The 27,500-nt window shown below is 41.7% G+C and overlaps 1 protein-coding gene and 1 long non-coding RNA gene across 9 annotated transcripts in view; one reads left to right on the top strand and one right to left on the bottom strand.

Annotated features, from left to right (window-relative positions):
* The window catches only part of gria4a (glutamate receptor, ionotropic, AMPA 4a), a 59,673-nt gene that overhangs the window by 9,069 nt on the left and 23,104 nt on the right, over positions 1-27,500 (bottom strand). For 6 of the 7 annotated variants that reach the window (XR_003439468.2, XM_047820769.1, XM_047820770.1 and 3 more), the window contains 9 exons: positions 27,219-27,403; positions 26,253-26,306; positions 25,804-25,962; positions 21,976-22,143; positions 21,667-21,771; positions 21,360-21,470; positions 9,772-9,978; positions 4,926-5,290; positions 694-892 (listed from right to left, as the gene is read on the bottom strand). Coding sequence is in view for 6 of the 7 variants with exons in the window: in XM_047820769.1 (XP_047676725.1) it covers positions 694-892; positions 4,926-5,290; positions 9,772-9,978; positions 21,360-21,470; positions 21,667-21,771; positions 21,976-22,143; positions 25,804-25,962; positions 26,253-26,306; positions 27,219-27,403 (1,553 nt within the window). In the remaining variant the exon portion in view is untranslated. Of the gene's footprint in view, positions 1-693; positions 893-4,925; positions 5,291-9,771; positions 9,979-18,144; positions 20,817-21,359; positions 21,471-21,666; positions 21,772-21,975; positions 22,144-25,803; positions 25,963-26,252; positions 26,307-27,218; positions 27,404-27,500 lie in introns of those variants that run through there. The other variant, XM_027138817.2, reaches the window with a different exon arrangement.
* LOC125145925 lies at positions 5,152-17,007 on the top strand. Of its 2 annotated transcripts, none has more exons than XR_007144403.1 (3): positions 5,152-5,295; positions 6,661-6,726; positions 16,869-17,007. It is a non-coding gene; the product is annotated as an uncharacterized LOC125145925 (long non-coding RNA). The 2 variants fall into 2 exon arrangements; XR_007144402.1 differs by having other exon boundaries at positions 5,163-5,295; positions 6,664-6,726.

The raw sequence follows: 27,500 nt of genomic DNA, 5'->3' as shown, positions 1-27,500 counted from the left end.
AAGTTTGTAATGATTAATCTAAGTGATGTACAACGTGTCTGATCAGAAAGCTTTACCAGTGTGAACATATGGATGTAGAAGATTGCATGAGCTACTGTAGGTTCCACCAGTGGGTTGGAAACGGACTTATGGAGGTTTGCAATCAGTAGAAACAAACAAACGATGTTGTGTCCGTGAGTCTGATCTAAAATAAGTCAGGACTCCCTCTTTTTGTTTCCCTCTTTTGATAAACTTAGACTGCATTGTAGTGGGATTTTAGCTGCTTACGAACAAGCGCTTTTAGCGGAAACGGGTTTGATATCAACCTTCACTCTGAAGATTGTTTTCGTCTGGGTTTTTTGTTCTATGAATATTTCACCTCTAATGTACTCTAGAGAAAAACAGAAATAGTGATGAAACTCCTGAGTGTCTACTTTCATACGAGCTTCATATTAACACCACTGTGGAGTGAGACGCGGCGGAGACGGACGTAATAATACAGGAGGAAACTCCGTTTCTTGGCCTCTGGGAAAAAGCAAGGGTAGAAAAATCGAGGCAGAGTCAGAACTTTCTTCTTGCTTTCTTTTCTTGTCTGTCTCCAGTCTGCAGTATTGCAGTCTGTCATCTTTAAATAGACAACACTAAAAAATATATGTGAGTGTGTGTGTGTGTGTGTGTGTGTGTGTGTGTGTGTGTGTGTGTGTGTGTGTGTACCTTGAAGAACTCCTTGGTGGATCCGGCATCGAGCGTGCCGTAGGCGATCTCCGTCTGCTTGGCAAGATCCTCTGCGCTCTCGATGGGAGATACCATTCTCTCCACAGTGAGGAACGCAGCCAGGTTCGCCGTGTAAGACGAGATGATGATCAGCGTGAAGAACCACCAAACCCCGCCCACTATCCTCCCTGACAAAGACCTACAGGAAGGAAACAGGAAGCAGCTCTGTGTGCAGTCAGCCGGAACGATCCCGATCCTGACGATACACACTAACACACACGTGTTCACATTGTTCATGGACCTTCACGTATTCCTTCCTCCACAGAAGCCGAAAAGCTGCAGTATCTTGTCCATATTATGCTAACGGCTGTTTATTAGCTCCGTAAACCGCTAGCGCCGTGTGAGATATTTGCTTTTCATCTTTTTGTTCTTTTTATTTATTCGTATTTGTGTTCTGTAATTAAAGTAAGTTACACGGCTAAAGTTCAGCCTCTCATTCGTTCTTTTTCCTTCTCCGCCTTTCTTTCTTTATTCTCTTCCTTTTTTAACTTCTTTAATATTTGCTCTATCATTTTTTCCCTTTTTCTTTCCATTCCACATTCTCACTTTTTCTTCACTTAATTTTTTTTGCGAGTTATTACTTTCTCCTTTTTTCCTCACACCTTTTTTTTCCTGTCTTCCCTCTTAGCCTTCTCTTATAATCTGTCTGTCCAATTCGTTCTTCTTTCTTTACATTCTTTCTTTCCTTGGTTCCTTTAATCAACATTTTACCTTCCTTTTCCTTTTATTTCTTTCTTTCTTTCTTTCTTTCTTTCTTTCTTTCTTTCTTTCTTTCTTTCTTTCTTTCTTGTTTGCCATCCTCCCCCATCTCTCTCCATCCCTCTCTCACTCTGTAGCTGTGTAAATCTAATGAGGAACATCCTGCCGCCAAACTCTATTGATTTCAGTGGCTAAAATTAGAGGACACTTAGTCAGTCTCTCTCTCTCTCTCTCTCTCTCTCTCTCTCTCTCTCTCTCTCTTGCTTGTTTTTCTCTCTCAGTCTCTCTGCTTTGAAGAATCTTGTCTTTTATCTTTTACCTTTGCACATGGCCACTGTTTCTGATGCACTGCGGAGGAATTAACCAGCAAACAGAAAAGAGATGATGATTGATACTAAAACACACACACACACACACACACACACACACACACACACACACACACACACACACACACACACACACACACACACACACACAGACACACACACACACACACACTTTCCCACAGAGACACAGTGAAGAACCCTTCAAGATGCTGGATGGAGGATTTTTTTCCTCCTACTGTATACCTGTAAATATGGAGAGACCCAAAACAGGTAGCCAGGCCCAGGCGGGTCTAATCTTTGCCTTAAATAACACACACATTTCTCAGGTTGTGTATCACCATGACAACCCATGACCACAGTAACCTTCTTGATACTATTTCTTTTTCATATACAAGCCATTTTGTCCCCCCCCCAATCCTTTTCTCCAAATTTGGTCACTAAAACCCCACCTACTCCCCAGCTTTCCTCTACCAATCAGGGAGCAATCAGACATGTGAGGTCACTGCATTGTTTCAGCTGATGAAGGATTCTGTCCTCTTCCACTTACATGAACGCACACCTGTGATTGGCTAGTGTCAGCATGATTGACAGGTGGTGGAAATAACACCCCTCCCACCTAGAGAGAAAATTTCACTCAAATTTCACTCACTGTTCGAATGATCTAATGCTTTTATTTCGGGCCAACGCGCGCGCACACACACACACACACACACACACGCACAAACACACACACACACATACACACACACTCACACTCACACACACACACACTCACACTCACTCACACTCACACATACACACTCACTCACACAAACACAGACACACTCACTCACTCACTCACTCACTCACTCACTCACTCACTCACTCACTCACTCACACACACACACACACACACACACACACACACACACAGAGTAACCTGAAACACACACTACAGCAGTGAATCTGACAGGTTATCCGCCCCATTGCAGTCTCTGCCTCCACCATCAAGGACACGACGTCCACAATCTCCTGCTCATATTACAGCCAATAGACAGCTGTGTAACTCTGATGCTGTTGTCTGACTCTTTTCTTTTCTTTCACACGCTTTCTCACGTGAGTGACAGAGTAATTCAAACAGCAGCTGCGCAGAGAACGAATGTCGCTAAAATAAGAGGAAGGTGAAAATAAAGAGTGACAGGAAGCGTGAGAGAGAGAGAGAGTGAAAAAAAGAGTGAGAGAAAAAGAGAGAGAGAGAGAAGAAGGGAGGAAGACAGGAGGATGGATCGATCTTTCTTCTCTTTCACCTCAAGTTGGGCATGATGAAGTAAAATCAATTTAGCACTGCCAAGATCTCCACTTTCACACACACACACACACACACACACACACACACACACACACACACACACACAGACACACACACACACACACACACACACACACACACAAAACAGAGGATTCGTTGTTGCTGAACCTGCTGATGAAGTGAAATTCTATCGCTAATTTTAGCATCTTTCGTTATTCGAAGTTATTACTAATGCTAAAGTTCCAATGTTCCTTCCTTCCTTCCTTCCTTCCTTCCTTCCTTCCTTCCTTCCTTCCTCTATTTCCTTTCCCCTTTATTCACCTCAACCCTTTCTTGATCACTTTCCTTCATCCTTCTATCCTTCCTCAATATTTCTTTCTATATTTCCATTTTCTCCTTCTCACGTGTCTCCCCTTTCCCATATGTCCCTCTATCCCTCCCTCCCTCCATCCCTCATTCCCTGACTCTTCTGATCAGTGTGAGACTCGTTCTGAAGCTCATCCTGCAGATTTATCGTTCCTCCTCACTGAGTTTTGTTCCAAATGCTCAGAGCACACTGATCTGTCACTGTTAGATTTGAGGTTTGGTAATCAGACAGTGTGTGTGTGTGTGTGTGTGTGTGTGTGTGTGTGTGTGTGTGTGTGTGTGTGTGTCTATGGGGGGCATCTGTCCTCTCTGGGGCCTTGTTTCAGTTTTAAAAGCGACAGCACAAAAACATACGCCAAATCTTCCGTGTCCTGTCTTCTTGTGCTCGGAAATCTGAATCACTAACATCAATTCATTTCATTAATGCGTAATTATGTGCATTCATTATTAAAGACTTTCTTGAGTGATGAGTCACATCAACCAAAAACCGCTAACATTTCAGACCACATGCTATGATCGTTTTGCTAACTCTATCATAGTTGTGATTAAACGTGAGGTGGATGACAGTTGTGCTAACAATATAGTTTTATAATCTTGTTACTATACAGTACGCTGCGAAATGTCATCTATAAGCGTAGTGCAGCAGGTGGAAGGATCTGCTAAAGTGTCATGTGGACCATCCTAAAGGTACCATAACACAATCCAATTCTTAGGGCCTTTTTACACCCGGTCACTTCGTGTGTTGTCTCTGATCTGATAGCTGTCTGATTTGTTAAAACTGTTCCGTTTACATCAGGCCACATAAACGCGTCTCGGCGAATCGGATATCGATCCGATCTTTCAACTCGCACCCAAAATGCAAATATATTTTACCTCATTTCCGGGGTAATTGAAATGGAACACGCTTTGGTTTATGCGGTTTTCGGAACGTGAGCAAAAAGAAGACGAAAAAACTGGTTACGACGTTTATGCTACAAAAAACAGCGTTTACTGTTTGCTGCGTTTTCACTGGCGGCAGCAGCGCCATTTAAGACCCGGCGAGACACCTGGGTGAAAGATCACCTGCGAGTGACGTACACCCATTTGGGAGGAGTTTAGCGCTGACGTATGTGGCTTGAACAACCACATTCATTTACACCTGTCCAGTTTCATCTGAAGCGCGTCCCAGACCACCTCCTGAAGGGGTTTGTACCATCGGGTTTATATCCGTCTCCAAACCGTTTCGGAGGGCATTTAGACCTGGTCTTTTTACCATCGGGTAGCAATCGGATCACAGAAAAAACGCATGAAGTGACCAAAGCCCCTTAGAATTTGTTCTTCGGTTCCTGGGGAGCATTTAGGTCAGGAGGAAGAGGAAAGAGGAAATGGAGGATATCACTGTGTCCTAAATCCTTTCCTGCATCCCAGTATTTTTTACACTGATTTTTAGAAGTTATCAGTCCCCTGCGGGCGAATCCGAATCCATAAAGGCTGCTCATACGCTCACTTACCTGGGTGTGAAGTCACAACCCTGCTGCATGAAAGCTCCAAGGCTGAACCACAAGCTGTTGAAGATGCCGAACTCGTTGGGCGGCTGATCGGCGTCCGTCTCTTCCTCTGCCTCGTCCCGTTTCCACTCGTAGGGACTGAAACGGCTGACGAGGAAAAGCACGACGCTCACGCCGATGTAAGCGAACACGATGCACATCCAGATCTCGTACGCCAGCGGGTCGAGGAACGAGAACACACCCGGCTTGGACTTCTGTGGCTTTTTGATCATGATGGAGATTCCGAGGCTCATGAAGGGTTTGGAGAAGTCGATCACCTCCTCCCTCACGAGGGTGATTGTTAAAGGAGCCACTGCGATCTCAGCTTTCTGAGGTGACAAACGTAAAAGAGGAGTGTGAGGGAAATGAAATATACATTTTTAACAGAATTAGTAATGTAAACAAACTCAATTGTTTAATTCTTTTGGCTGTTGTTAGCTAACAGCTAACAGAATTAATAATGTAAACAAACTCAATTGTTTCATTCTGTTAGCTAGCTAACAGCTAACGGAATTAATAATGTAAACAAACCTAATTGTTTAATTCTGTTAGCTGCTAGCTAGCTAACTAACAGAATTAATAATGTAAACAAACTCAATTGTTTAATTCTGTTAGCTGCTAGCTAGCTAACAGCTAATAACAGAATTAATAATGTAAAAAAACTCAATTGTTTAATTCTGTTAGCTGTTAGCTAGCTAACAGCTAACAGAATTAATAATGTAAACAAACTCAGTTGTTTAATATGTTAGCTGTTGTTAGCTAACAGCTAACAGAATGAATAATGTAAACAAACTCAATTGCTTAATTCTGTTAGCTGCTAGCTAGCTAACAGCTAACAGAATTAATAATGTAAACAAACCTAATTGTTTAATTCTGTTAGCTGCTAGCTAGCTAACAGCTAACAGAATTAATAATGTAAACAAACCTAATTGTTTAATTCTGTTAGCTGCTAGCTAGCTAACAGCTAACAGAATTAATAATGTAAACAAACTCACTTGTTTAATTCTGTTAGCTGCTAGCTAGCTAACAGCTAACAGAATTAATAATGTAAAAAAAACTCAATTGTTTAATTCTGTTAGCTGTTAGCTAGCTATTTATATACAATATTTCTAATCAAACAGACAGGAACGTTTTGGTGCAAATGAAAAACATTACATAAATAATATATTAAATATCTTACTAGATTACTCATAAACTGGTAACTCATGTGACAGTATGGTATCTGGGCTATTTGCTCTATTTCCATAAATCCAAGAGTTTTAATAGAAGCCGTGTCTTAAATTGTTATAGTTAAATAAACACACACGAGTAGTGTGGAAGTGTGTATTCAGAGAACCCAAAATAGTCCTTTTATGTGCTTTGTTGTTTCAAAATGGCAGAAAAGATGCTATAAAATCCACCACTGATAGCATGACCGTATTCGAAGATTCGTATTCTAACTGTGTACCATCCTTTTGTTGTAAATGAATGGAATTAAATTGGCCAGTTGAAAGTAAAATGGCTGCTGAAGAAAAAAAAACAGTGTTTCTGCTAGAGAAGTAATGGACAAGCTGCTGTCACTGTGTGTGTGTGTGTGTGTGTGTGTGTGTGTGTGTGTGTGTGTGTGAGAGAGAGAGAGAGAGAGAGAGAGAGAGAGAGAGAGAGGAAGTTTCCCAGCAGGCTCCTGAGACCTTAATAGACCAGGTGTTCTTCTCTGAAGCAGGTGGAGATCTTCACTGCACACATTCACTGACAGAAGACTGCCAACTATCACTTTCTCACATCTGTAAGTCTACTTGCTTATAGACACTTCTTCGTTAAACAGCATGCACATGGGTGGTGTATTAATCCATGCTCCCAGTGGAGCGACACAGACCTTATTTAACTTTCCTTACTCAGCCCTACCTTCTGAGGTTCCTACATTTTCAGGTTCCCAGTCTTTACGCTCCAAACGCACTTTGATTCCAAGCTGCTACAGTATGTTTCTCAGTATCCGTGTCTTCCTGGGTATTTGTTTACATCCTCCTATGATTCTGAGGACATTGCTGTTAGTATCCAAATGTCCAAAATTTCCAGTTGCTGTTTCAAATGTTTTGTGTTTCCAAGGACTTTATTTCCCAAGGTTTATGTTTCAAAAGACATACAGTATGTGCCTGGTTATTTGTTTCCAATGTCCTATATTTCGAAGGTCTTATTTCAAATGTTCTGTGTTTCTTTATCTTTCTAAGGTATTCGGTTTCCAAGACTTTATGCATGCGGGGTTCTTTATTTCCAAGGTCCTGTTTCCAATGGGGGTGCACGGTGGCTTAGTGGTTATCATGTTCGCCTCACACCTCCAGGGTTGGGGGTTCGATTCCCGCCTCCGCCTTGTGTGTGTGGAGTTTGCATGTTCTCCCCGTGCCTCGGGGGTTTCCTCCGGGTACTCCGGTTTCCTCCCCCGGTCCAAAGACATGCATGGTAGGTTGATTGGCATCTCTGGAAAATTGTCCGTAGTGTGTGTGTGTGTGTGTGTGTGTGAGTGAATGAGAGTGTGTGTGTGCCCTGCGATGGGTTGGCACTCCGTCCAGGGTGTATCCTGCCTCGATGCCCGATGATGCCTGAGATAGGCCCAGGCTCCCCGTGACCCGAGAAGTTCGGATAAGCGGTAGAAAATGAATGAATGAATGAATGAATGTTTCCAATGTTCTGTGTTTCCTGGCCATGTTTCCCTGGATCTTTGTTTCCAAGGCTCTATACTACCAGGGTCCCGTTTCCACAATTGTGTTTCTCAGGTCCTCTGTTTCATTTATGGCAATTTATGGCATTTGGTAGACGTCCTTATTCTTCCAGAAGTCTCTATCAATAAATATATCACTAGGTTAACTAAGTTCACTAGGTTATGGACTAAAATACTATCAGTCTATAACACTGTTGATGAGGTACTATAGTAAAGCATGCATTTTCCACTTTTATGTCTCCCTGGTAATTTGTTTCCCTAAGTTCCCAAGGTTTTACTGTGTGTCCCCTTGGTTTCCAAAGTCCTGTTTATAATGTTCTGTGTCTCCTGGGTCCTATTTTTCCAAGCTCCTACAGTATATTCTTTAAGGTTTCTGAGTGTCCCAATGCCTTATATTCCCACAGAGGTGTTTTTCAGGGTGATTTACTGTGACATAAATTCTTCATTATTAGTCAGAAGTGATATAAGGTATATATTTAAAGGGTAACTATTGATAATGTTTATCTAAGCCAGGCATCTGTGAAAGCATGTGTATGTGAGATTGGTGTGTCTGCTCACAATGTGGCCTGTCTTTCAGCTGAATTGCAGAATTACTGTCATTCATCTCAAACACTGCCTGTCCCAGACTGTCTTGCGTGTGTGTGTGTGTGTGTGTGTGTGTGTGTGTGTGTGTGTGTGGTCCCTGTTTGACCTGTTTGTGGGATTAATATTGGGTAAAGCATAGTAAACAGAAAACACACACATCTCCCAATTCATCTTCAGCATCACGTACGGTCCTTCCTAACACACAGACACGTACACACAGACACACAGACACACAGACACACAGACACACACACACACACACACCCTAATAACACTAACTCTCATCTGTACCAAATTTGTTCATGTCTTTCAGTTTGGCTAAACCACCACATTAAACTCCCAAACACTACAACACCACCTATGGTTACTAATCATGGCTTTGTGATACAGCAACAGTCAGTGGCTAGTTGTCATGGAAACAAGGAACGCTTAATTGTAGCTGTACTAGCACTAACTACTACTCCCACAGTTAAACTGTGTACCACAGGTGGGAATTGACAAGTCCTAGTTTTCCAGATCCTCTGTTTTCAAGAGATTACATTACGTTTAGATTTAAATGGTCCTAAGTATCCAGTGCCCAGTATTTCAGGTCTTATATAAGGTTTCAAAGTCCTAAAATTCCACATCCTAATTTTCCCAGGTCTGCGTTTGCTAGGTCCAAGATTTCCAAGGCCCTGCTTCCCAGGTTCAGCATACTGTAAGTTAATGATAACTTTCCTTTCAAGGTTCTATGATTAGTTGTATTTCCAAGATTATATGTTGTTCAAATTCCCTTTTATAACTTCACAAACAATTTTCCTGAGTCCTCTGTGTATAGAAAACAATCATAAGGTTCTACGTTTCTACGTTGCTAGGTCTCAGGTCACCAAGGTCTTAAAGACCTTGTTTCCAAGGGTCCTATATTTCCAAGTTATGTTTCCAGAGGTCCTACATTTTCTGGTCAGAACACCTCTGTGTAATTTCAAAGAGAAGAGCCCTGTGTCCCCTGGATCCCATGGTCTCCATCCTTCATGTTCCTAAGGCCCTAATTTCTCAGGGTCTTGCTCAAGAAATATATGATTGAGTGAACACAAGGTTATCAAAATGCTACAAAGTGCTTCTCCTAGAAAGTGCTCAGACGAGGTGTGTATCATTGTTTTCAGATACTTTTTTAATATGATATTATGTGGTACAGAATGTAACACACTGAACGGTTGTTATGGTAAGCTTCAAATTGACTAGTAAACCTCTCATTTATTTTATTATTTTTTTATTGGGCCCTTGAGCAAGGCCCTTAACCCTCTCTGCTCCAGGGGCGCTGTATCACGGCTGACCCTGTGCTCTGACCCCAACCTGAAAAGTTAGGATATGTAAAGGAAGAATCTCACTGTGCTGTAACGTACAGTAGATGTAACAAACCAATGCTTCTTTTCAATTCCTAGCATTGATCACAGATGGTTTGTTGTCCAATGAAGATGTAATGAATATAAGCTGAATCCTTCTCATGCCAGGTACACACACGTATATACACATAGACAAGGTCGGTCGTACCCCATACACAAGCTCTCCCACCATCCCATTCCAGATCTTGGTCTCCGGATCCCTTGCGCCATACTTCCCGTCTGGAACGATGGAGATTCTGTATTTAATCCCGATGTGATTGGCTATTTCAGACATCAGATCCACACAGTATCCTTCATACTGATAGTTCCCTTCGTACATCTCCCAATTCTTCTTCAGCATCACGTACGGTCCTTCCTAACACACACACACACACACACACACACACACACACACACACACACACACACACACACACACACACACACACACACACACACACAGAAAGAGAAAGGTGGGAAAATACAACATAGTGGTTAGCGGTAACTTTGTTATAATTTGGCTATAGCTGCTGTGTGAGTGTGAGCGCCCTCTATTGGTGACGTTTGTGTAATTGCTTTTTTGAACAATTTAAGTACAATGCAGAGAATAAATTTTGTACTATGAAGTACTGGGATTTTCTCATATAGTGTTTAAAAGTGTCAGAGAGAGAGAGATAGATAGATAGATAGAGAGAGAGAGAGAGAGAGAGTCCATTTCTCAATAACAGTAAATTAGAAAGTCAGCAGCAAAGAATTGAACCTACTGTAAATTTGTAATAATTCTTTAATTATTTGAAATAATTGTTAAATATTTAAAGAGAAGCTAACATCGGTAAATTACACAACAGTCAATCCAATGAAGTAAAACATTCTGTTCTGGATTGGTTGCCAGATCGTTACATTTATCTTCTGATTTGAACAAAATGAGAAGACAGGAAGCTAAAAGAGCACAAAGTTCAGCACACATGAGAGTCAGAACGTCAGTGTGTGTGTGTGTGTGTGTGTGTGTGTGTGTGTGTATGATTTCTTTATAGAGAAGAAGAGGTCACGTTGCTCTCGTTTTCCTGCTTCTTTCTGTGCTCTAATTACCAACAACTTGGTGAATTTGCCTCCGGTTTGTCACTTGTTTATCCGAGACAGTGAGCATCACATGCTGCGTGAGTGTCACAGACTGAACCGTGATTCCTCTCGTTGTGACAGACATCAGGAACATCTGATCTGTCAGCACCTTATCATTTTAATTAGTTTCATGTCAGAATGCCTGAATGTCTAGTTCTTGTTCTCCATCCAGAACCATATTACTTATGTAAATCTTATAAATAAATCAGTGCCGTCTGAGGAGCTCCGAGCTCCTCCGAACGCCTCAGTCCACAATCTTGTTCGGTCGTTAGTTATTGATTAGAGTGTAACAGAAGTTGTGTAAAGAAACTGTAGATTTTTCAGACATTTATGTCTCACTCAGCTTTTTTACACTTTAAATGGCTTAATGGTCCTCTTTTCAACAATGCTAGCTAGGGAAGACGCTACGTAGCTTCTGCTCTCTGGCCAAGTTTCCCAGTTGCCTAGCAGCATCGTTCTCATGACTTTTACCACTTAATCAGCGAGTGTGTATCGCCTCGTTCACCATCCCATGTCGAAAGCGCAATTTGAACACAATGTTATGCTCAGGAAAAGGTCAGGCTTAACAGAGAATATGGCCGTGACTGCCGAGTCGGTTATAAATATAATGTTTGCAATGTGTGGGTTTGTGTGTGTGTGTGTGTGTGTGTGTGTGTGTGTGTGTGTGTGTGTGTGTGTGTGTATGTGTTTATATCTTGATGGGGACCAAATGTCCGCACAAGGATAGGAACATCTGACAATCTTTACATTGTTGGGACACTTTGTGGATCACCTTTTGGGCTGGGCCACAAATAACTTTGTTTTTTACCACAAAAACTTAAAAAAAAACAAAAAAAACAACTTACTAAAAAGCAAAAAAGTTTTATTTCCAGATTCTAAAGCACATTTTCCACAACTGAAGTTGACCAAAATTCTGTATATCCGGAAAACAACACAAGGAAAAAGACAAAAAAAGAAAGAAAAAGACCACACACACACACACACACACACACACACACACACACACACACACACACACACACACACACACACACACACACACACACAAACTAAACTGTGTTAAACAACAAAGAATAAAAATATGATTTAAGACTAGATTTAAAGACAGACAGTGTTGTGACCAGTCTCACCGATAATGGCAATGAATTCCAGATCTTAGGAACAACAAATGCTCCATCACCCCTATGGTTCATCCTTGTTCTAGGGACAACCAAGATCAAGTTATCTGCTGACCTAAGGGACCTTGATGAAACATACGGTTTAATAAGGTCAACAAGCAGAGCCGATCCTGTCCTCCCTGGGGTCCTAAGCAAAATTCTGCTAAGGATCCCTCCTACCTGACCCGTGAGCCATGTAAACCATGCCACACATTCACACTTGACACCCCACTGCTCCCACTACAAACCTCCCTCCTTAATGTCAAAAAGTAAAACAATACTCATTTTGTTTCTTTTTTCTCTTTTCATGGCCAGATGGATAGCTCCGCTTCATATTGTCCTCTACACAGTAAACATTAAAGGTGCGGTCTCCGATTTTTGAGAAACGCTTCAGAAAACTGAGTTGGGCCGAATAATAAACAAAAATCAAAACAAACGTGTAGCCAATGAGCAGAAAGGGGCGTGTCTTGTCGATATGGGCGGAGAGTGTTCAGTGCGCATGTGTGACATTAGCAGAAAGCGGTTTTAACATTGACACGGAGGATAAAAACAAAGAAAGAAAGAGAAGAAAGACTTACGATAAGGACAAGAAGTAGGACGTGTTAATATAGGATCAGCTTTCCAGCGCTGGAGAGAACTGAAGGAGCAGGAAGTCGGCCACATATTCACAGGTTGGAGTTTCCCGAGTCAATAACTCCTGAGCTAAACGCTGTTACTACACAAATAACACCTCTTTTCTATCGTAGTAATGTAGAGAGGCAGCTACAACCGCGTTTTGTGTAGTAACAGCGTTTAGCTCAGGAGTTATCGACTCGGGAAACTCCGACCTGTGAATATGTGGCCGACTTTACTTAAGACGCCGAGGCGCTTTTTTCCTTCTCGATAGGTGAGTAACGTTGGTTTTGCTTTGTTACACAGAACTAATATATGCCTTTGTCCTTTACATCATTATGCTTGTGTGGCATTTTTGCTTGTTTGTTTATCTACAATCGTATTGTTCTTCCCTTCAGCTATGATAAAGACACGTTTTTTCCATTAATTGCCTGGGTTACGTATGTATGTGTGGGCGGAGCTATCGATACAGAGGTGGGACCCGTTTGGGTTAGGGGCGTGTTTGTTTTGGTGATTTTATATGTCGACGTTTGGCTTTCAAAAATCGGAGACCCTAACTTTAACACGCGCTGTGTAATGAGGCAGGGGGAGGCGGGGCCTTGCGTAATTTGCGGGGGCCCTACGCAACTTGCGTAGTAAGCGTATAGGGCCGATCGGCTCTGTCAACAAGATATGTTGGGGCCAGACCGCTCAGGGATTTATTAACAAACACTAAAACCTTAAAGGAGAAATCTGATCACAGTTACGATTGCCTTACAACAGCCTTGCTGAAGCATTCTACACCAAGTGCAGGCGTGACAGAGAAACCTGACTGACACCAATGTAACCAGCATTAAAATAGTTTAACCAAGAAGACATGAAAACATTTACAACCATAAAGTCTTTGAATGAAAAGATTAACCAAAACTGTCCATGATTACACCCAGATATATAACAGAGGATTTAATATAGGGAAGTAATGAACCGAATTCCGTATTCAGGGCAACTTGTGAACTATTTGGACAGAATATCACAATTTCAGTTTTACTCTTATTAAAATGTAAAAAAAATTCAAGGCCATTGACACATTAAGATTAGCATCAGATTTGGCATTAATTATCTTATTAAATAATGATGTCAATTGAAGGTCCTCACAAGGTTAGTAGGATAAAATGTGCGTGTGTGTGTCTGTGTCTGTGTGTGTGTGTGTGTGTGTGTGTGTGTGTGTGTGTGTGTGTGTGTGTGTGTGTGTGTGTGTGTGTGTGTGTGTGTGTTTAAACCTGGGATCGGGGCAGAAAATAATGCAAACACAAGGTTAAGGTGTTGCTTTCCAACTGTGCAGTAATTATAGTCTCACACACACAGAAACACACACACACACAAACACAGAACCTCCGCAGCATGCAGCTAATGCCTCTCTGTGTGAGATGAAAGGCGGAATGAGGGACTGAGAGAGAGATAGATGGATGAGGTGACAGAGAAACAACCCCAAAGAGAAAGACAGAGAGAGAGAAAGACAGATTATTTTCTTTAGCAGGTCAAAACATAACATGGTGTGTGTGATGCATAAAGATAAAGCTATTTTTTTGCCTGTGTCTCTGTGACTATAACACACACACACACACACACACACACACACACACACACACACACACACACTATACAAGCTCCAGCTAACATTATGATCAGGTTTAGAGGTGTGTTTTAAGTACCTGGCATGAGAGGATTGGGGAGGGGATTTTGGTGTCGTACAAACTAAACTACGCAAGCAAGTGATGAAGAAACAATCACAAACATGCACAACTCCAGATCAGGTGATTAGTCAGAGCAAACATCGTTTTGTCACGGTTATGATTTCTTCACTAGCCAAAAGTTTTTGATTACATTTATTCGTTTTGTAACCTGAGAAATAAAAGCTAGCTAAGGATTTTCACCTACAATTATTTTGTCCTTTTGTTGCTTAATTTTTACTTCTGCATATGATCGTTTTGTTGCTATACCTCTTTTCAACCGACCAGGAAGATATTCTAAACTGAATCGTTGTCTTTTTTTTTTTCAAACAGAAAAAAAAACTTTATAAACATTAGCTTTCCTTTCCTCATCTAGATAAAGTATTTTGATATCAGCAGTTTTCTGATATCATTCTCTATGTTTTGTTGAATGATTAGTTGCTTTAGCTGTGATGAAACCTTTTCCATGCCATACTTTGGTCATACGGTATAACCAATTGTTCTTCATAAGCCAAAGCTATTATGAGCTTAAAGGCAGGGTCTCCGATTTTAAACAAAAATCAAAACAAAAATCAAAACAAACGTGTAGCCAATGAGCAGAAAGGGGCGTGTCTTGTCAATATGGGCGGAGAGAGTGTTCAGTGCGCATGTGTGACATTAGCAGAAAGCGGTTTTAACATTGACATGGAGGATAAAAACAAAGAAAGAAAGAGAAGAAAGACTTACGATAAGGACAAGAAGTAGGACGTGTTAATATAGGATGAGCTTTCCAGCGCTGGAGAGAACTGAAGGAGCAGGAAGTCGGCCTCATATCCACAGGTTGGAGTTTCCCGAGTCAATAACTCCTGAGCTAAACGCTGTTACTACACAAATAACACCTCTTTTCTATCGTAGTAATGTAGAGAGGCAGCTACAACCGCGTTTTGTGTAGTAACAGCGTTTAGCTCAGGAGTTATCGACTCGGGAAACTCCGACCTGTGAATATGTGGCCGACTTTACTTAAGACGCCGAGGCGCTTTTTTCCTTCTCGATAGGTGAGTAACGTTGGTTTTGCTTTGTTACACAGAACTAATATATGCCTTTGTCCTTTACATCATTATGCTTGTGTGGCATTTTTGCTTGTTTGTTTATCTACAATCGTATTGTTCTTCCCTTCAGCTATGATAAAGACACGTTTCTTTCTGTTAGTCGCCTGGGTTACGTATGTATGTGTGGGCGGAGCTATCGATACAGGGGTGGGACCCATTTGGGTTAGGGGCGTGTTTGTTTTGGTGATTTTATATGTCGACATCGGCTTTCAGAAATCGAGACCCTGCCTTTAAAACTAACTATATCAGGTTGTTTAGCTGCATTCTGGAACTTTGAATCCAACATTTGCTGACTCCACCATGTCTATGATGGATTTCTCATTTGAAAAAAGCAGCTATAAATCTTCACCTTTACTGTAAAACACCATCATACATGCATAACATCAAGTTCTCAGAGGAACAACTGTAGCTCAGTGGTTAAGGCATTGGATTACTGCTCAGAAGGGTGTGAGTTTAAGCTCTAAACCTTCAGATTACTTGATTGCTTATACAGCTTAGAAACATCCCTTGTAGCTACCTAAAGTCTTTAAACTCTGAGGTCCCAGTTCCACATTATTTACCTCCAACTTGAGACAAATGTCCATCAAGTCCAACAGAAAGGAACCTTCAGAGGAAACCCCTGAGAAGAGCACAGATTGTTATCTAGTGACTAAATGTTCTGGTACTTTGTACATGAACTCCTTTAAACCCCACAATCAAACACAATTCATGAAAATCAACACGCGTTACAACACCGAATTTGCGAACGTTTCCGTATTTAATTTATGCTACTTTTTCATGTACTTTTTACAATTCTGCAGTCTACAGTGTGTGTTTGCGAAGACTTGTGCATTATTAACATTTGTGTGTATGCGTGTTTGTGTACTTTTCCCAGATAAAATAAGATATCGGCATAAAAAAATCAATAATAAATGAATTCACCAATTAAGAAATGATGAAGCAATTTCAAAATAAATAATCATTCTATAAAAAAAAAACAGTACAAATAAATAAGTAGATATGTAAAATAATATTACATCATACACAACTACGTTGTTTACATTTTGATCCGATCTTTGTTTTACTTGTTTTTCATTATTTGAATTGAAATTAAAATGATTTTTTTTAATGAGCGGTTTTTATAATTGATTTATAATTGAAAAAAATCATCAGATATTGATTTAAAAACATAATTTTTTTTTCAAATGCTCCATTAATTCACTTCACAGCTTTTTAATTAATCAATTAGTGACATATAAAATCACTCAGACAACAAACTCTAACTGACCTGGAAACTATACATATATATTGTACATACTGTATATATTATGCCTTTATACAGATATATATATATATATATATATATATATATATATATATATATATATATATATATATATATATATATATATATATATATATATATTAGATTGACCTGACACCAATGTATGGGAATATCAGTAGGCATAGATAGCCTCATGTACATCTCCAATGTCTCAAACGTTTTCACTGGTCCATGCTGTCCGGTGAACAAGCATCTGTTGTCCTTCACATTTAGACAGCTGAATCCTAATCTGGGGAATTTGTCTTTCTCCATTGCAGACGTGCCTGACAGAGAGGAGGGGCTGGGGGAGTTGAACGGAGCCTCGTCTGAGGCAGTCACGACAAACCAGCCTCCTTGGACAAAACATTAAGATCCCCCTGGCACGGCTGTAGACAGACGACACATAAGGTGTCTGAGCACAAGACAAAAGAGATGGAGTGACTGGAACAGCTCCAGTATGCTGGTGCCATGACCAGGATAGAGAGTTCTGTTTCCGAATAAATTTCTTCAGTATGAAAGCGGTTTCAAAATGTATTGTATATCCAATGCTACATGGTTATTATCAAGGCTGCCGATCGGACCTTGGGTAGATGCGTCTCGAATGCCAATATGTAGGTGCGACACTGAAACTGCTGGCATATTATTGTAGGTTATCCATACCTTACCAGACTACTAAAATGATCTGGCCCAGTGGTGGCAGCAGTGCCAGAAGGCTGCTGTTAAATCTAAGGCACAAAATCAATTTCCTGATCTTTCTCTCCCCCCCTTTTGAATTGTAGATGGTTACATTGGACAGAAGGCCAGGGGGCATTTTGTCAGAGGAGATGGAGAACAAGGGATCGCTGTGTGTTGTACATTTGCATTATTCTCTCTGTGCACTCCCGGAAGTAGCTCCACTGTGCGAAGAATGTCGATCACCTTGTGTTAGCCAGACATTGACATTCTTTCATACCAATTCGGATATTCAATCAGTCTCAGGAAGATTCACCAGCCTGTATTGGTTTGTACAGTAACAGGTGAACCCAGGGTGTAGCCGTGTAGACCATACTATCGGCTTGCACCTTGTTCTCTAAGCTGTTCAACAGGTCATTGAATATGCATGCAGACATTAACTGGACACTAGAGGTCTTCTTGGGTCTAAAGAAATGTACCCGACCCAAAGTGACCCGAATCACTTTTTACCCGAACCTGACGTGCATAATTTTTTTTTTAAAGAAAGACCCGACCCGAGACAAACCCGGAAAAATTAGACCCGAGTCTGATCCGATGGCAATTTTTTTTTAACCCGACTGGACCCGAAAGTTGCATAACTCTAAAGTAACCGCTAGTGAGTGGATTCAAAATTGATTGACAGGTCTGTTTATTAGCTAAATTAGCTTAGCGCCAGCCGCACGTCGCCGGCCACACATCGCCAGCCACATGTCGCAAGCGGTCTTGGCAAACAGACGAGAGATTGGAAAAGGACTCGAGTCGATGCACACACACGAGATACAGTAGATCGAGTCTTCTCGGGTCCGTTCGGTAAAAAACACATTCGTTTTAAATTACCCGAGACCCGACGCCGCTATTATTATACCCGACCCGTGTCCGAGGCACACGTGAAACTTTTAGACCCGAACCCTCTCGGGTCGGACCTCAGGTTTTCGGATCTAAGTGGACCCGTGAAGACCTCTACACCATAGGACACCATAGTCTTATCCATTTCCATCTCTTTTTACCTTGCATGCAATGTACTTTTATTTATTTATTTATTTTTAAATCCTTGATGGAGCCATGATGGAAGTGAGACATTTTGCAATATACTGTTGCAATATGTTCTCTCTAACAATTTGGGTCTGCTACCTTATAAATCTAATCATGAAGATCTTTCTCAGTTACAGCCCTGTCCCTGTGTTCAAACTTGCCTTGTTTCACAACTAAGGGGTCTAAGCTGGAATTTGCCATTGATGGTGTCAGTTGAAACTGCTCATTCCTTTTGTATCTTTGGAAGTGTGGAGTGAACGCTCCTCACCTTTCATTCAGAGGTACACTGGAACCAGGCACCTGTTTTGTTAGAATGAATGTCCATTGTGGGAGAGAGAGGTCCTCTGCTCTGAGGAATAGTTCATTGGAGGTGTAAATTGGAATTGCACCCCAGCACATCCCTCTGGACGATATAACCAATCAGCACCTTTGGAACTAAGAAGAGGCGGGGAAACTGACAATTAACAGTATAAATCTTAGTAACTCACATCTGTGTGTGGGTTGTGTCATGGAATCCCATGCTTACTTGGGTGGTGCAGACAGGAAAGTGTGGTAAAGATTACACCTTCCATTGTGAGTTAGATGGTACAGACTACTGTATCGATCTATACTTCGATATAAGTCTATACCTTCCTATCAGTCTATACCTCTCTATCAGACTATACCCCCTATCAGTCTATACTTCTCGATCAGACTATACCCCCTATCAGTCTATACTTCTCGATCAGACTATAACCCCCTATCAGTCTATACTTCTCAATCAGACTATACCTCCCTATCAGTCTATACCTCTCTATCAGACTATACCCCCTATCAGTCTATACCTCTCTATCAGACTATACCCCCTATCAGTCTATACCTCTCTATCAGACTATACCTTCCTATCAGTCTATACCTCTCTATCAGACTATACCCCCTATCAGTCTATACTTCTCGATCAGACTATACCCCCTATCAGTCTATACTTCTCGATCAGACTATACCCCCTATCAGTCTATACTTCTCGATCAGACTATACCTCCCTATCAGTCTATACCTCTCTATCAGACTATACCCCCTATCAGTCTATACCTCTCTATCAGACTATACCCCCTATCAGTCTATACTTCTCGATCAGACTATACCCCCTATCAGTCTATACTTCTCGATCAGATCATAACCCCCTATCAGTCTATACTTCTCAATCAGACTATACCTTCTATCAGTCTATACCTCTCTATCAGACTATACCCCCTATCAGTCTATACCTCTCTATCAGACTATACCCCCTATCAGTCTATACTTCTCGATCAGACTATACCCCCTATCAGTCTATACCTCTCTATCAGACTATACCTACCTATCAATCCGCACCTCCCAATCAGTCTATACCTCTCTATCAGACTATACCCCCTATCACTCTATACTTCTCTATCAGTCTATACCCCCTATCACTCTATACTTCTCTATCAATCTGTACCTCCCTATCAGTCTGTACTCCCTATCAGTCCATAGCTCTCTATCAGACTATACCCCCTATCAGACTATACCTCCCTATCAATCCGTACCCCCCATCAGTCTATACCCCTATCAGTCCAAAGCTCTCTATCAGACTATACCTTCCTACCTACACCTCCCTCTCAGTCTATACCTCCCTATCACACTATAACTCCCTATCAGACTATACTTCTCTATCAGTATATACCCCTATCAGTCTACACTTCTCTACTGTATCAGTCTATACCTCCCTATCAATCCGTACCTCTCTATCAGACTATACCTTCCTATCTACACCTCCCTATCAGTCTATACCTCCCTATCACACTACAACTCCCTATCAGACTATATCTGTCTATGAGTCCATACCTCTATCAGTTTATACCTCTCTATCAGTCCATATCTCTATCAGTTTATACCAGCAAATAAGTCTATATCTTCCTATCAGTCCAATTCTCTCTATCAGACTATATCTCCTGATCAAACATTACCTAACTTTCACCATTAAATGGTGGTTAGTCTAAACCGTCCACATACTTTTATACACCTTTCATTCAGAGAGTGGTGGTACAGAACAAAATCCAAGATAATACTACAAGTCCTTATAGCTTCTATCTTTAGTGGTGTAATTTAAAACTGCACCCCTATTTGTTGTACACTTAAGTTCAGATACACAGTCTCCGATTTGTGGGGCAATTTGTGGGGCAATGTCTTCATGACTAAACACAGGTTTAATGTTCAATACAATCTACTACAAGACTTTCAACCCTGGATGACAGACAAAAGGAATTTTCATTCCTGTGCCTGAAGAAAAATCTAAAATCAAATGAATACATCAATAAACGTTAGCAAACATTCAGTGTTTCAGTCCATGTTGTGAATGAGTCATGTCAGCATCTACTTTGGTGGCCATCTTGTATCCTGTGTTTCTCTCAATGTCTGAGGACAGGATTCTTCAGCAGCGTTGGCAGAGATGAACCACCTGCTGAAGTAAAATTCTCCATCGCCTTAAAAACGTCAGGAAAAAAGAAAGAGAGAGAGAAAGGGAGAGGGAAAGAGAGAGAGAGAGAAAGAGAGAGAGAGAGAGAAGGAGGAACCTGAAGATACATTTATACCTTCACTTAGAAGAGCTTAGCTTCTAAGTATTGCTTAGCGCTAGCATAGTTACCATGCTAGCATTCTACATAATTTTAGTATTCAGTACCATCAACTGTAAATAAATAATTAGCAAAAATAAAAAATAATTTTATGGCAGTGAATACATACTTTTAGACCCAGGTGTAATTAGCACTTAAGGACTTAGTGTATAAAAAGTGACCTTCTATACTCATTTAATTAAAAAATATTAATAGAATAAAAAACGCTGACTCATTAAACATTTGTTCATGCTGTAACAGGAAACCTGCAAATGACAGCATTAGCAAGACATTTAGCGCTCTAATATTTCCCTCTCTCTTTCTCTGTAAAGTTGTAGTGTGTGTGTGTGTGTGTGTGTGTGTGTGTGTGTGTGTGTGTGTGTGTGTGTGTGTGTGTGTGTACACACGCATTACCATGATGGTGGTGACGATGACTGTTCTGTTCTCCCCAGCTGAGCCGTTTCCTCCTGCTGCTAGCTCGTTCTGCACCAACACCAGTTTATCCATGTCATTCCAGTAACCAATCTGACATCCACACACACACACACACACACACACACACACACACACACACACACACACACACACACACACACACACACGCAATGAATAAGTATATTTGTATGTGTAGTTCAGTTGCTGAGTAGTGTGTGTGTATGTACAGTATATATTTGTGTGTGTGTGTGTGTGTGTGTGTGTGTGTGTGTGTGTGTGTGTGTACCTTTTGTGGGCCGTTACTCCACATTTCAAACACATCCATGGTGTAGTTCACTCTGCGTCCATTCTGATCAAATTGAATGTTTCCTGTCAAACCCTGGATCCGTACCTGCACAATGCACACACACACACACACACACACACACACACACACACACACACACACACACACACACACACACACACACACACACACACACACACACACACACAAATGTCATTATGTGTGTTTTAGAGTGTGTCAGTTATAAAACGTGTGTTCTAGAGTGTGTCTGTATACTGTACATGTACTACATGTGTTTGTAAGACATACCTGCTTTAAGGTGCGCTCCATGTCTATGCCTTGGTTCCACGGAGCCGCTGGATTGGCCAGACAGTCTCCTGCGTTCCCACGGCGCGTGATGTCAATCTTCTGGCGCCGAAGGTTCCGGAACGCTTCGGCCATCACCAACACGGCATCGTATGTCAGGGAGGAAGTGTACTGAGGGAGATACACAGATCATGAACTCTCCATGGTTTCTCCCTTAACCAGTAACCAGTCATATAGTTATGTCGCTTTGTAGAAGCCAACGTTCTGTTTTCCTATTTAAGCTTTGACAAAAATTTATCAAGACTAACTCCTCCTACGGCTTTCGAGCAACATGCACCAAATTCTAACATGTAGTCGGCGCTGGTCTGACGCTTGTTGCGATTACCTTTCTAAGCGATCCGAGTACCGGTACTTCCGGTACCGGGTCTCAAATTGGCCTTTTTTCCCATAGGCTCCCATTATAAACTTTGGAGGTTTATAACTCGGCAAGCTTTAAACTATGTACACCAAACCTGGCCAGCTCCTTTAGGGTGACACTCTGAACAAAGGTTTAAATCGGTGTACCGACTGGCCTTTCGGTTGTCCTGCAGCCCCGCCCACAATATATGCAAAATCAAAAAACTTTTTACAACATGGACATGTGACATATCAAAACATTCAGAACAACGAGGGGAACTTCGTCACGGGTATTCTGATGACGTCACGTGATGACACGTGATGTCATGTGAAAATAAAAAAATTTCACAACATGGGTATGTGACATATCAAAACACTCAGCACAATAAGGGGAACTGCCTCGCAGGTATTCTGATGATGTCACGTGAAAACGTTAAACATTATCACAACATGCCACAGACATGTGGCATATCAAAACACTCAGCCCAAGGAGCGGAATCGCGTCACAGGTTTTCGGATGACGTCACATGCTCGTCACCACTTGCCTCCAAATGTTTTGGCACCCTAGCGCTCCTATAGATTTCACAAGTTTTATGTCCACTTGCCTTCAAAGGTAACACTGACCCTTATGTCCGCTTGCCTCCAAAAAGCACCGGCCTTCGCGAATACTTGCCTCCTCAAGGCCAACATCAAAGTTTTAAAATAATTATAAATCTAGTTTAAACTGGTTTTAACATGATTTCACTGACGACCAAGGAGTTAGTTCTAAACACGGTTCTCCAGTTAAAGCTACCGTATGCTGTCATTTCTGCTTTTCTGAGAAATAAACCCACCGACATTTATGCTTTTAAGTCTCAAAGAAAGATCAAGATTTTAATCAGTACTCATTTCAAGCAAATGTATAAATCCACATTATTAGTCATTTGAGGCTCATAACCGAGTCTTGAGTTCGCTTCTGTCTGTATTTCAGCAACATTACAATACAAATTGTTTCTGTTTGGATTACTGAGGTTAAGGTTACTGAAGGTCCTCACAAGCATACTAAGTTGTGTGTGTGTGTGTGTGTGTGTGTGTGTGTGTGTGTGTGTGTGTGTGTGTGTGTGTGATCATGGTGTGTGCCAGATGGAATTGTTGTTTTCATTGCGGTTATCTGGTTATTGATCGTGCTGTATAACAGGCAGACCAATAAAGGTGAAAGCTCAACTCGACAGAATTAAATAAATAGAGATAGAGAGCGAGTGATAGAGAGAGAGAGAAAGAGAGAGGGGGGGGGATTATACCTGAGTGAGAGAATTATAGGCGGAATGACATTTTCCATTTTAGCTGATTAAATCATGAGAGACTCTCCTAACCTTTTTCTCAGATTTTTTCCCCGTCCACACGAGCACTACGCTGTACATCACATACAGTAAGTGCCTTATTACATGCAGCTGCTTGAGGCTATATTAAAGCAGAACGCTAGAGCTGACATCCTGTTTTTTTCTGCGTGGGAGACATCCCGTTTTGATCAGACAGAAATAATGGATTCCAGAAGCATCTGAATAAACTGTTAGCTGTACATTTAGGAATAAATAGACGTTGTTTATGTGTGGAACGTTCAATAGTATTGTCATGTTGCTAATTGTGCTCCAAATGACCTCAACTGCGAAGCTCAGTCAGTACTACAACCGCGTGTTCATCTAAAGTTCCTCTGGTAAAACTTTCAGGTGAGTTTCCTGGTCACAATTTATTTATTAACGTATCCTAAAATATTACGTTAATGATCCTGGGTTGAACCTTCGACTCAATTTAAAATTTGTCCAGTTGCTGAACTGAGGTTCCTGTGCTTAGGTTCTACTACTAAAGCTTCTGGGCAAAGGGGTTAAGTTCTTTTGCTTAAAATTTCTGGGCTCACTCACTCACTCACTCACTCACTCACTCACTCATTTTCTTTACCGCTTTATCCGAACTACCTCAGGTCACGGGGAGCCTGTGCCTATCTCAGGCGTCATGGGGCATCGAGGCAGGATACACCCTTGACGGAGTGCCAACCCATCACAGGGCACACACACACTCTCATTCACACACACACTCACACACTACGGACAATTTCCCAGAGATGCCAATCAACCTACCATGCATGTCTTTGGACCGGGGGAGGAAACGGAGTACCCGGAGGAAACCCCCAAGGCACGGGGAGAACATGCAAACTCCACACACACAAGGCGGAGGTGGGAATCGAACCCCGACCCTGGAGGTGTGAGGCAAACGTGCTAACCACTAAGCCACCGTGTCCCCATTTCTGGGCTCAAGTTCGTATAATTATCTTATTGTGCTTGAAAACCTCGGTAAATATTCCTGTAATTAATTCTCTATTAAAGGTTCTGGGGTTTAGTACTGCTACTAATGCCCCTTTACCACCGAGGCAGTTTGAGTGCAGGTTCGGAGCCTAATTTAGAACCAGTTCTTTCTTTTTCGACCGCCAAAGCACCAACTCTGAACCAGGAAAAGTGATTCTTAAGTAGCACCAAAACGTTGCTGATCTAGACCTAAGAGACCTTGTGTCAGGGGCTGGGGGCGGGGCTACTGTTAGCGCATTTGATAACGTACCTTATGTATACTAATGTTTAATACACTTTTACTTTTACTGATAAATGTACTTTCTCCATCACAACCTCCGTTTATACAGATTACACGGAGCCGCACGTACACGTCGGATTAGCCGCGTTTGGACGCCAGTGTAGGTTCACAAAGCCATGAGCATTAACAGTAAAGCAACATTCGCCTTTGTTGTTGTTGTTGTTTGTGTTTGTCGCTGCTGCGCTAACGTCGCTGTGTAACGTGACACATATACAGTGACACTCGGCTCTGTGATGCTCTCTAACCGACGGAAAGGCAAACCGGTTCTTAGAAGGTTCACCAGTGGAAGCAACTTTGAACCAGCACCAGCGCTAGTTCTGAACCAGCACCCGGTTCTTTTTGGTGGAAAACGTGTAAACATCTCCTTGGCTAATGTTCCTGTGTGTACATTCCTCTGCTAGAATTCCTGGGTACAGGTTTAAGGGCTAAGGTTGATCAGTTTAAGATCCTCGTCTATCCTAAATATCCTAGGCTAAGAGTTCCTGGGTTCATTTTCCTCTCATTAGGTTGCTGAGCTAAATTTACTTGCTAATATTTCTGGAAATAAGTTTTTGTGTTTGAGTTCTGGGGGTAAGTTTCTGACTAAAGTCCCTGTGTTCAGATTTATGAGTTCAAGTTCCTAGGCCCCGCCTCCACCTCGTGTGTGTGGAGTTTGCATGTTCTCCCCGTGCCTCGGGGGTTTCCTCCGGGTACTCCGGTTTCCTCCCCCGGTCCAAAGACATGCATGGTAGGTTGATTGGCATGAAGAATGTAACTCCCTTTTGCTACACAAACACATTGTGAAGAAGGTTATGCATGGTTGGATGGTATGTGTACCTTGGGTGGGGTTTCGGAGCCTGGATATTCTCTCTGATCGAGTTTATTCCAGCGCTGCATAAGTTTGATCACTATGGGTTTGCTGAAATCCACCAACTGGAAACCAGTAACATTTGCTCCTCCGTGCATAAAGCGCTCGAGAGACACGTCCTTAAAGCCCTGAGAGAGATGGACAGAAATACAGACAGACAGAGGACAGACAGAATGACACACACACACACACACACACACACACACACACGCACACAGAGACAGATATAAAGTTAAAAGGAAGGGAAAAGTTATTAAGTGACTCCATCTCATATTTGTAGATCCTACATACAGCCTGCATTATACACATCCCTCTGCTTCACTCATAAATTTTATGAGGACACACTGACCTACACACACACACACACACACACACACACACACACACACACACACACACACACCAGCTAGGCACTCACCAGGTTGCCAATGATGTAATGATAACCCTTCACATGCTTTCCTACACTCACAACCTGCAAAAGAGATCACAGAAAATATAGAGTGAGAGAGCGAGAGAGCGAGAGAGCGAGAGAGAGAGAGAGAGAGAGAGAGAGAGAGAGAAAGGGGGAGAGGGGGGAGAGAGGGGGAGAGAGGGGAAGAGAAGAGCGAGTGCTTAATAAAAAGTGTATCATTGAGCTACTAAAGTAGAGGGTTGTTTTATAAATGTATACAACTGTGTGTTTGTTTGTGTGTGTGTGTGTGTGTGTGTGTGTGTGTGTGTGAGAGAGAGAGAGAGAGAGAGAGACAGAGAGAGAGAGAGATAAGTATGAGCTAACTCATACTTATATATAAGCTTTTAATCACGTCTCAAGGTAACAAAAACACAAGATCAACTCCTTATACGTGTTTCAGATATCTGAGCTGTTCTAGATACCTTTTAAATGCCTGAACATCTTGTATCTGGTGTAGATGAAGGCTTGTTCCTGGTTTCTCTGCACCTCCCAAACCTAAGGTTACATTGGCTTCTTCTACCGCTTTTAGATAACTCTAGACTTAGCTGATATCCATAGCTGATGAAAACTCCTTGTGTTAAAGGTATCACCAAGCCCCCAATTCCTGTTCTAGATATCTCTGAGCTTCTCATATCCGTCCAAATGTCTCGTACCGTATGTTCCTAATACTGACAGATGCTTTGACCCTCTCGAGTTGTTTTACGTTCTCTTACCTGCTACCTACAGTAGATATCTCCAAAAACTGGTCTGTAGCCATTTTAGATATCTTCCCATTTTAATACAGGTATCTGTTTAAAACATCTCGTGCCTGCTCTAGACACTTCAATCAACCTTGTGCTATTTTTATCTAGATGTCTTTAACCTTCTTCATCCTGCTTCTATATCTCATGGAACCTTTACTTCGATGTCCGAGTATGCCGAAATTCCTCGTACCTGCTCTAGAAAGTTCTGGAGTCGTTCTGCCTCTAGATCAATGACAAACTTCTTCTCATTGCGACGATCCAGATCTTCAAGAAGGCGTCGGTAAGCAGCATCACCGAAGTTCTCCACACAAATCGCGCTCACCAGCCATCCGTTCTGACCAGCCCTCTCCATGATGGCTTGAAGGATGGTGTATCCTGGCAACACACCACACACACACACACACACACACACACACACACAAATTCTTGGTTATGCATACATCCTGAAATTATTGAAGAACGATGGAATGTT

This window comes from Tachysurus fulvidraco, chromosome 11 (genome assembly GCF_022655615.1).
Source record: "Tachysurus fulvidraco isolate hzauxx_2018 chromosome 11, HZAU_PFXX_2.0, whole genome shotgun sequence".
Taxonomy (NCBI): domain Eukaryota; kingdom Metazoa; phylum Chordata; class Actinopteri; order Siluriformes; family Bagridae; genus Tachysurus; species Tachysurus fulvidraco.
This window is presented reverse-complemented; position numbering and strand designations above follow the sequence as displayed.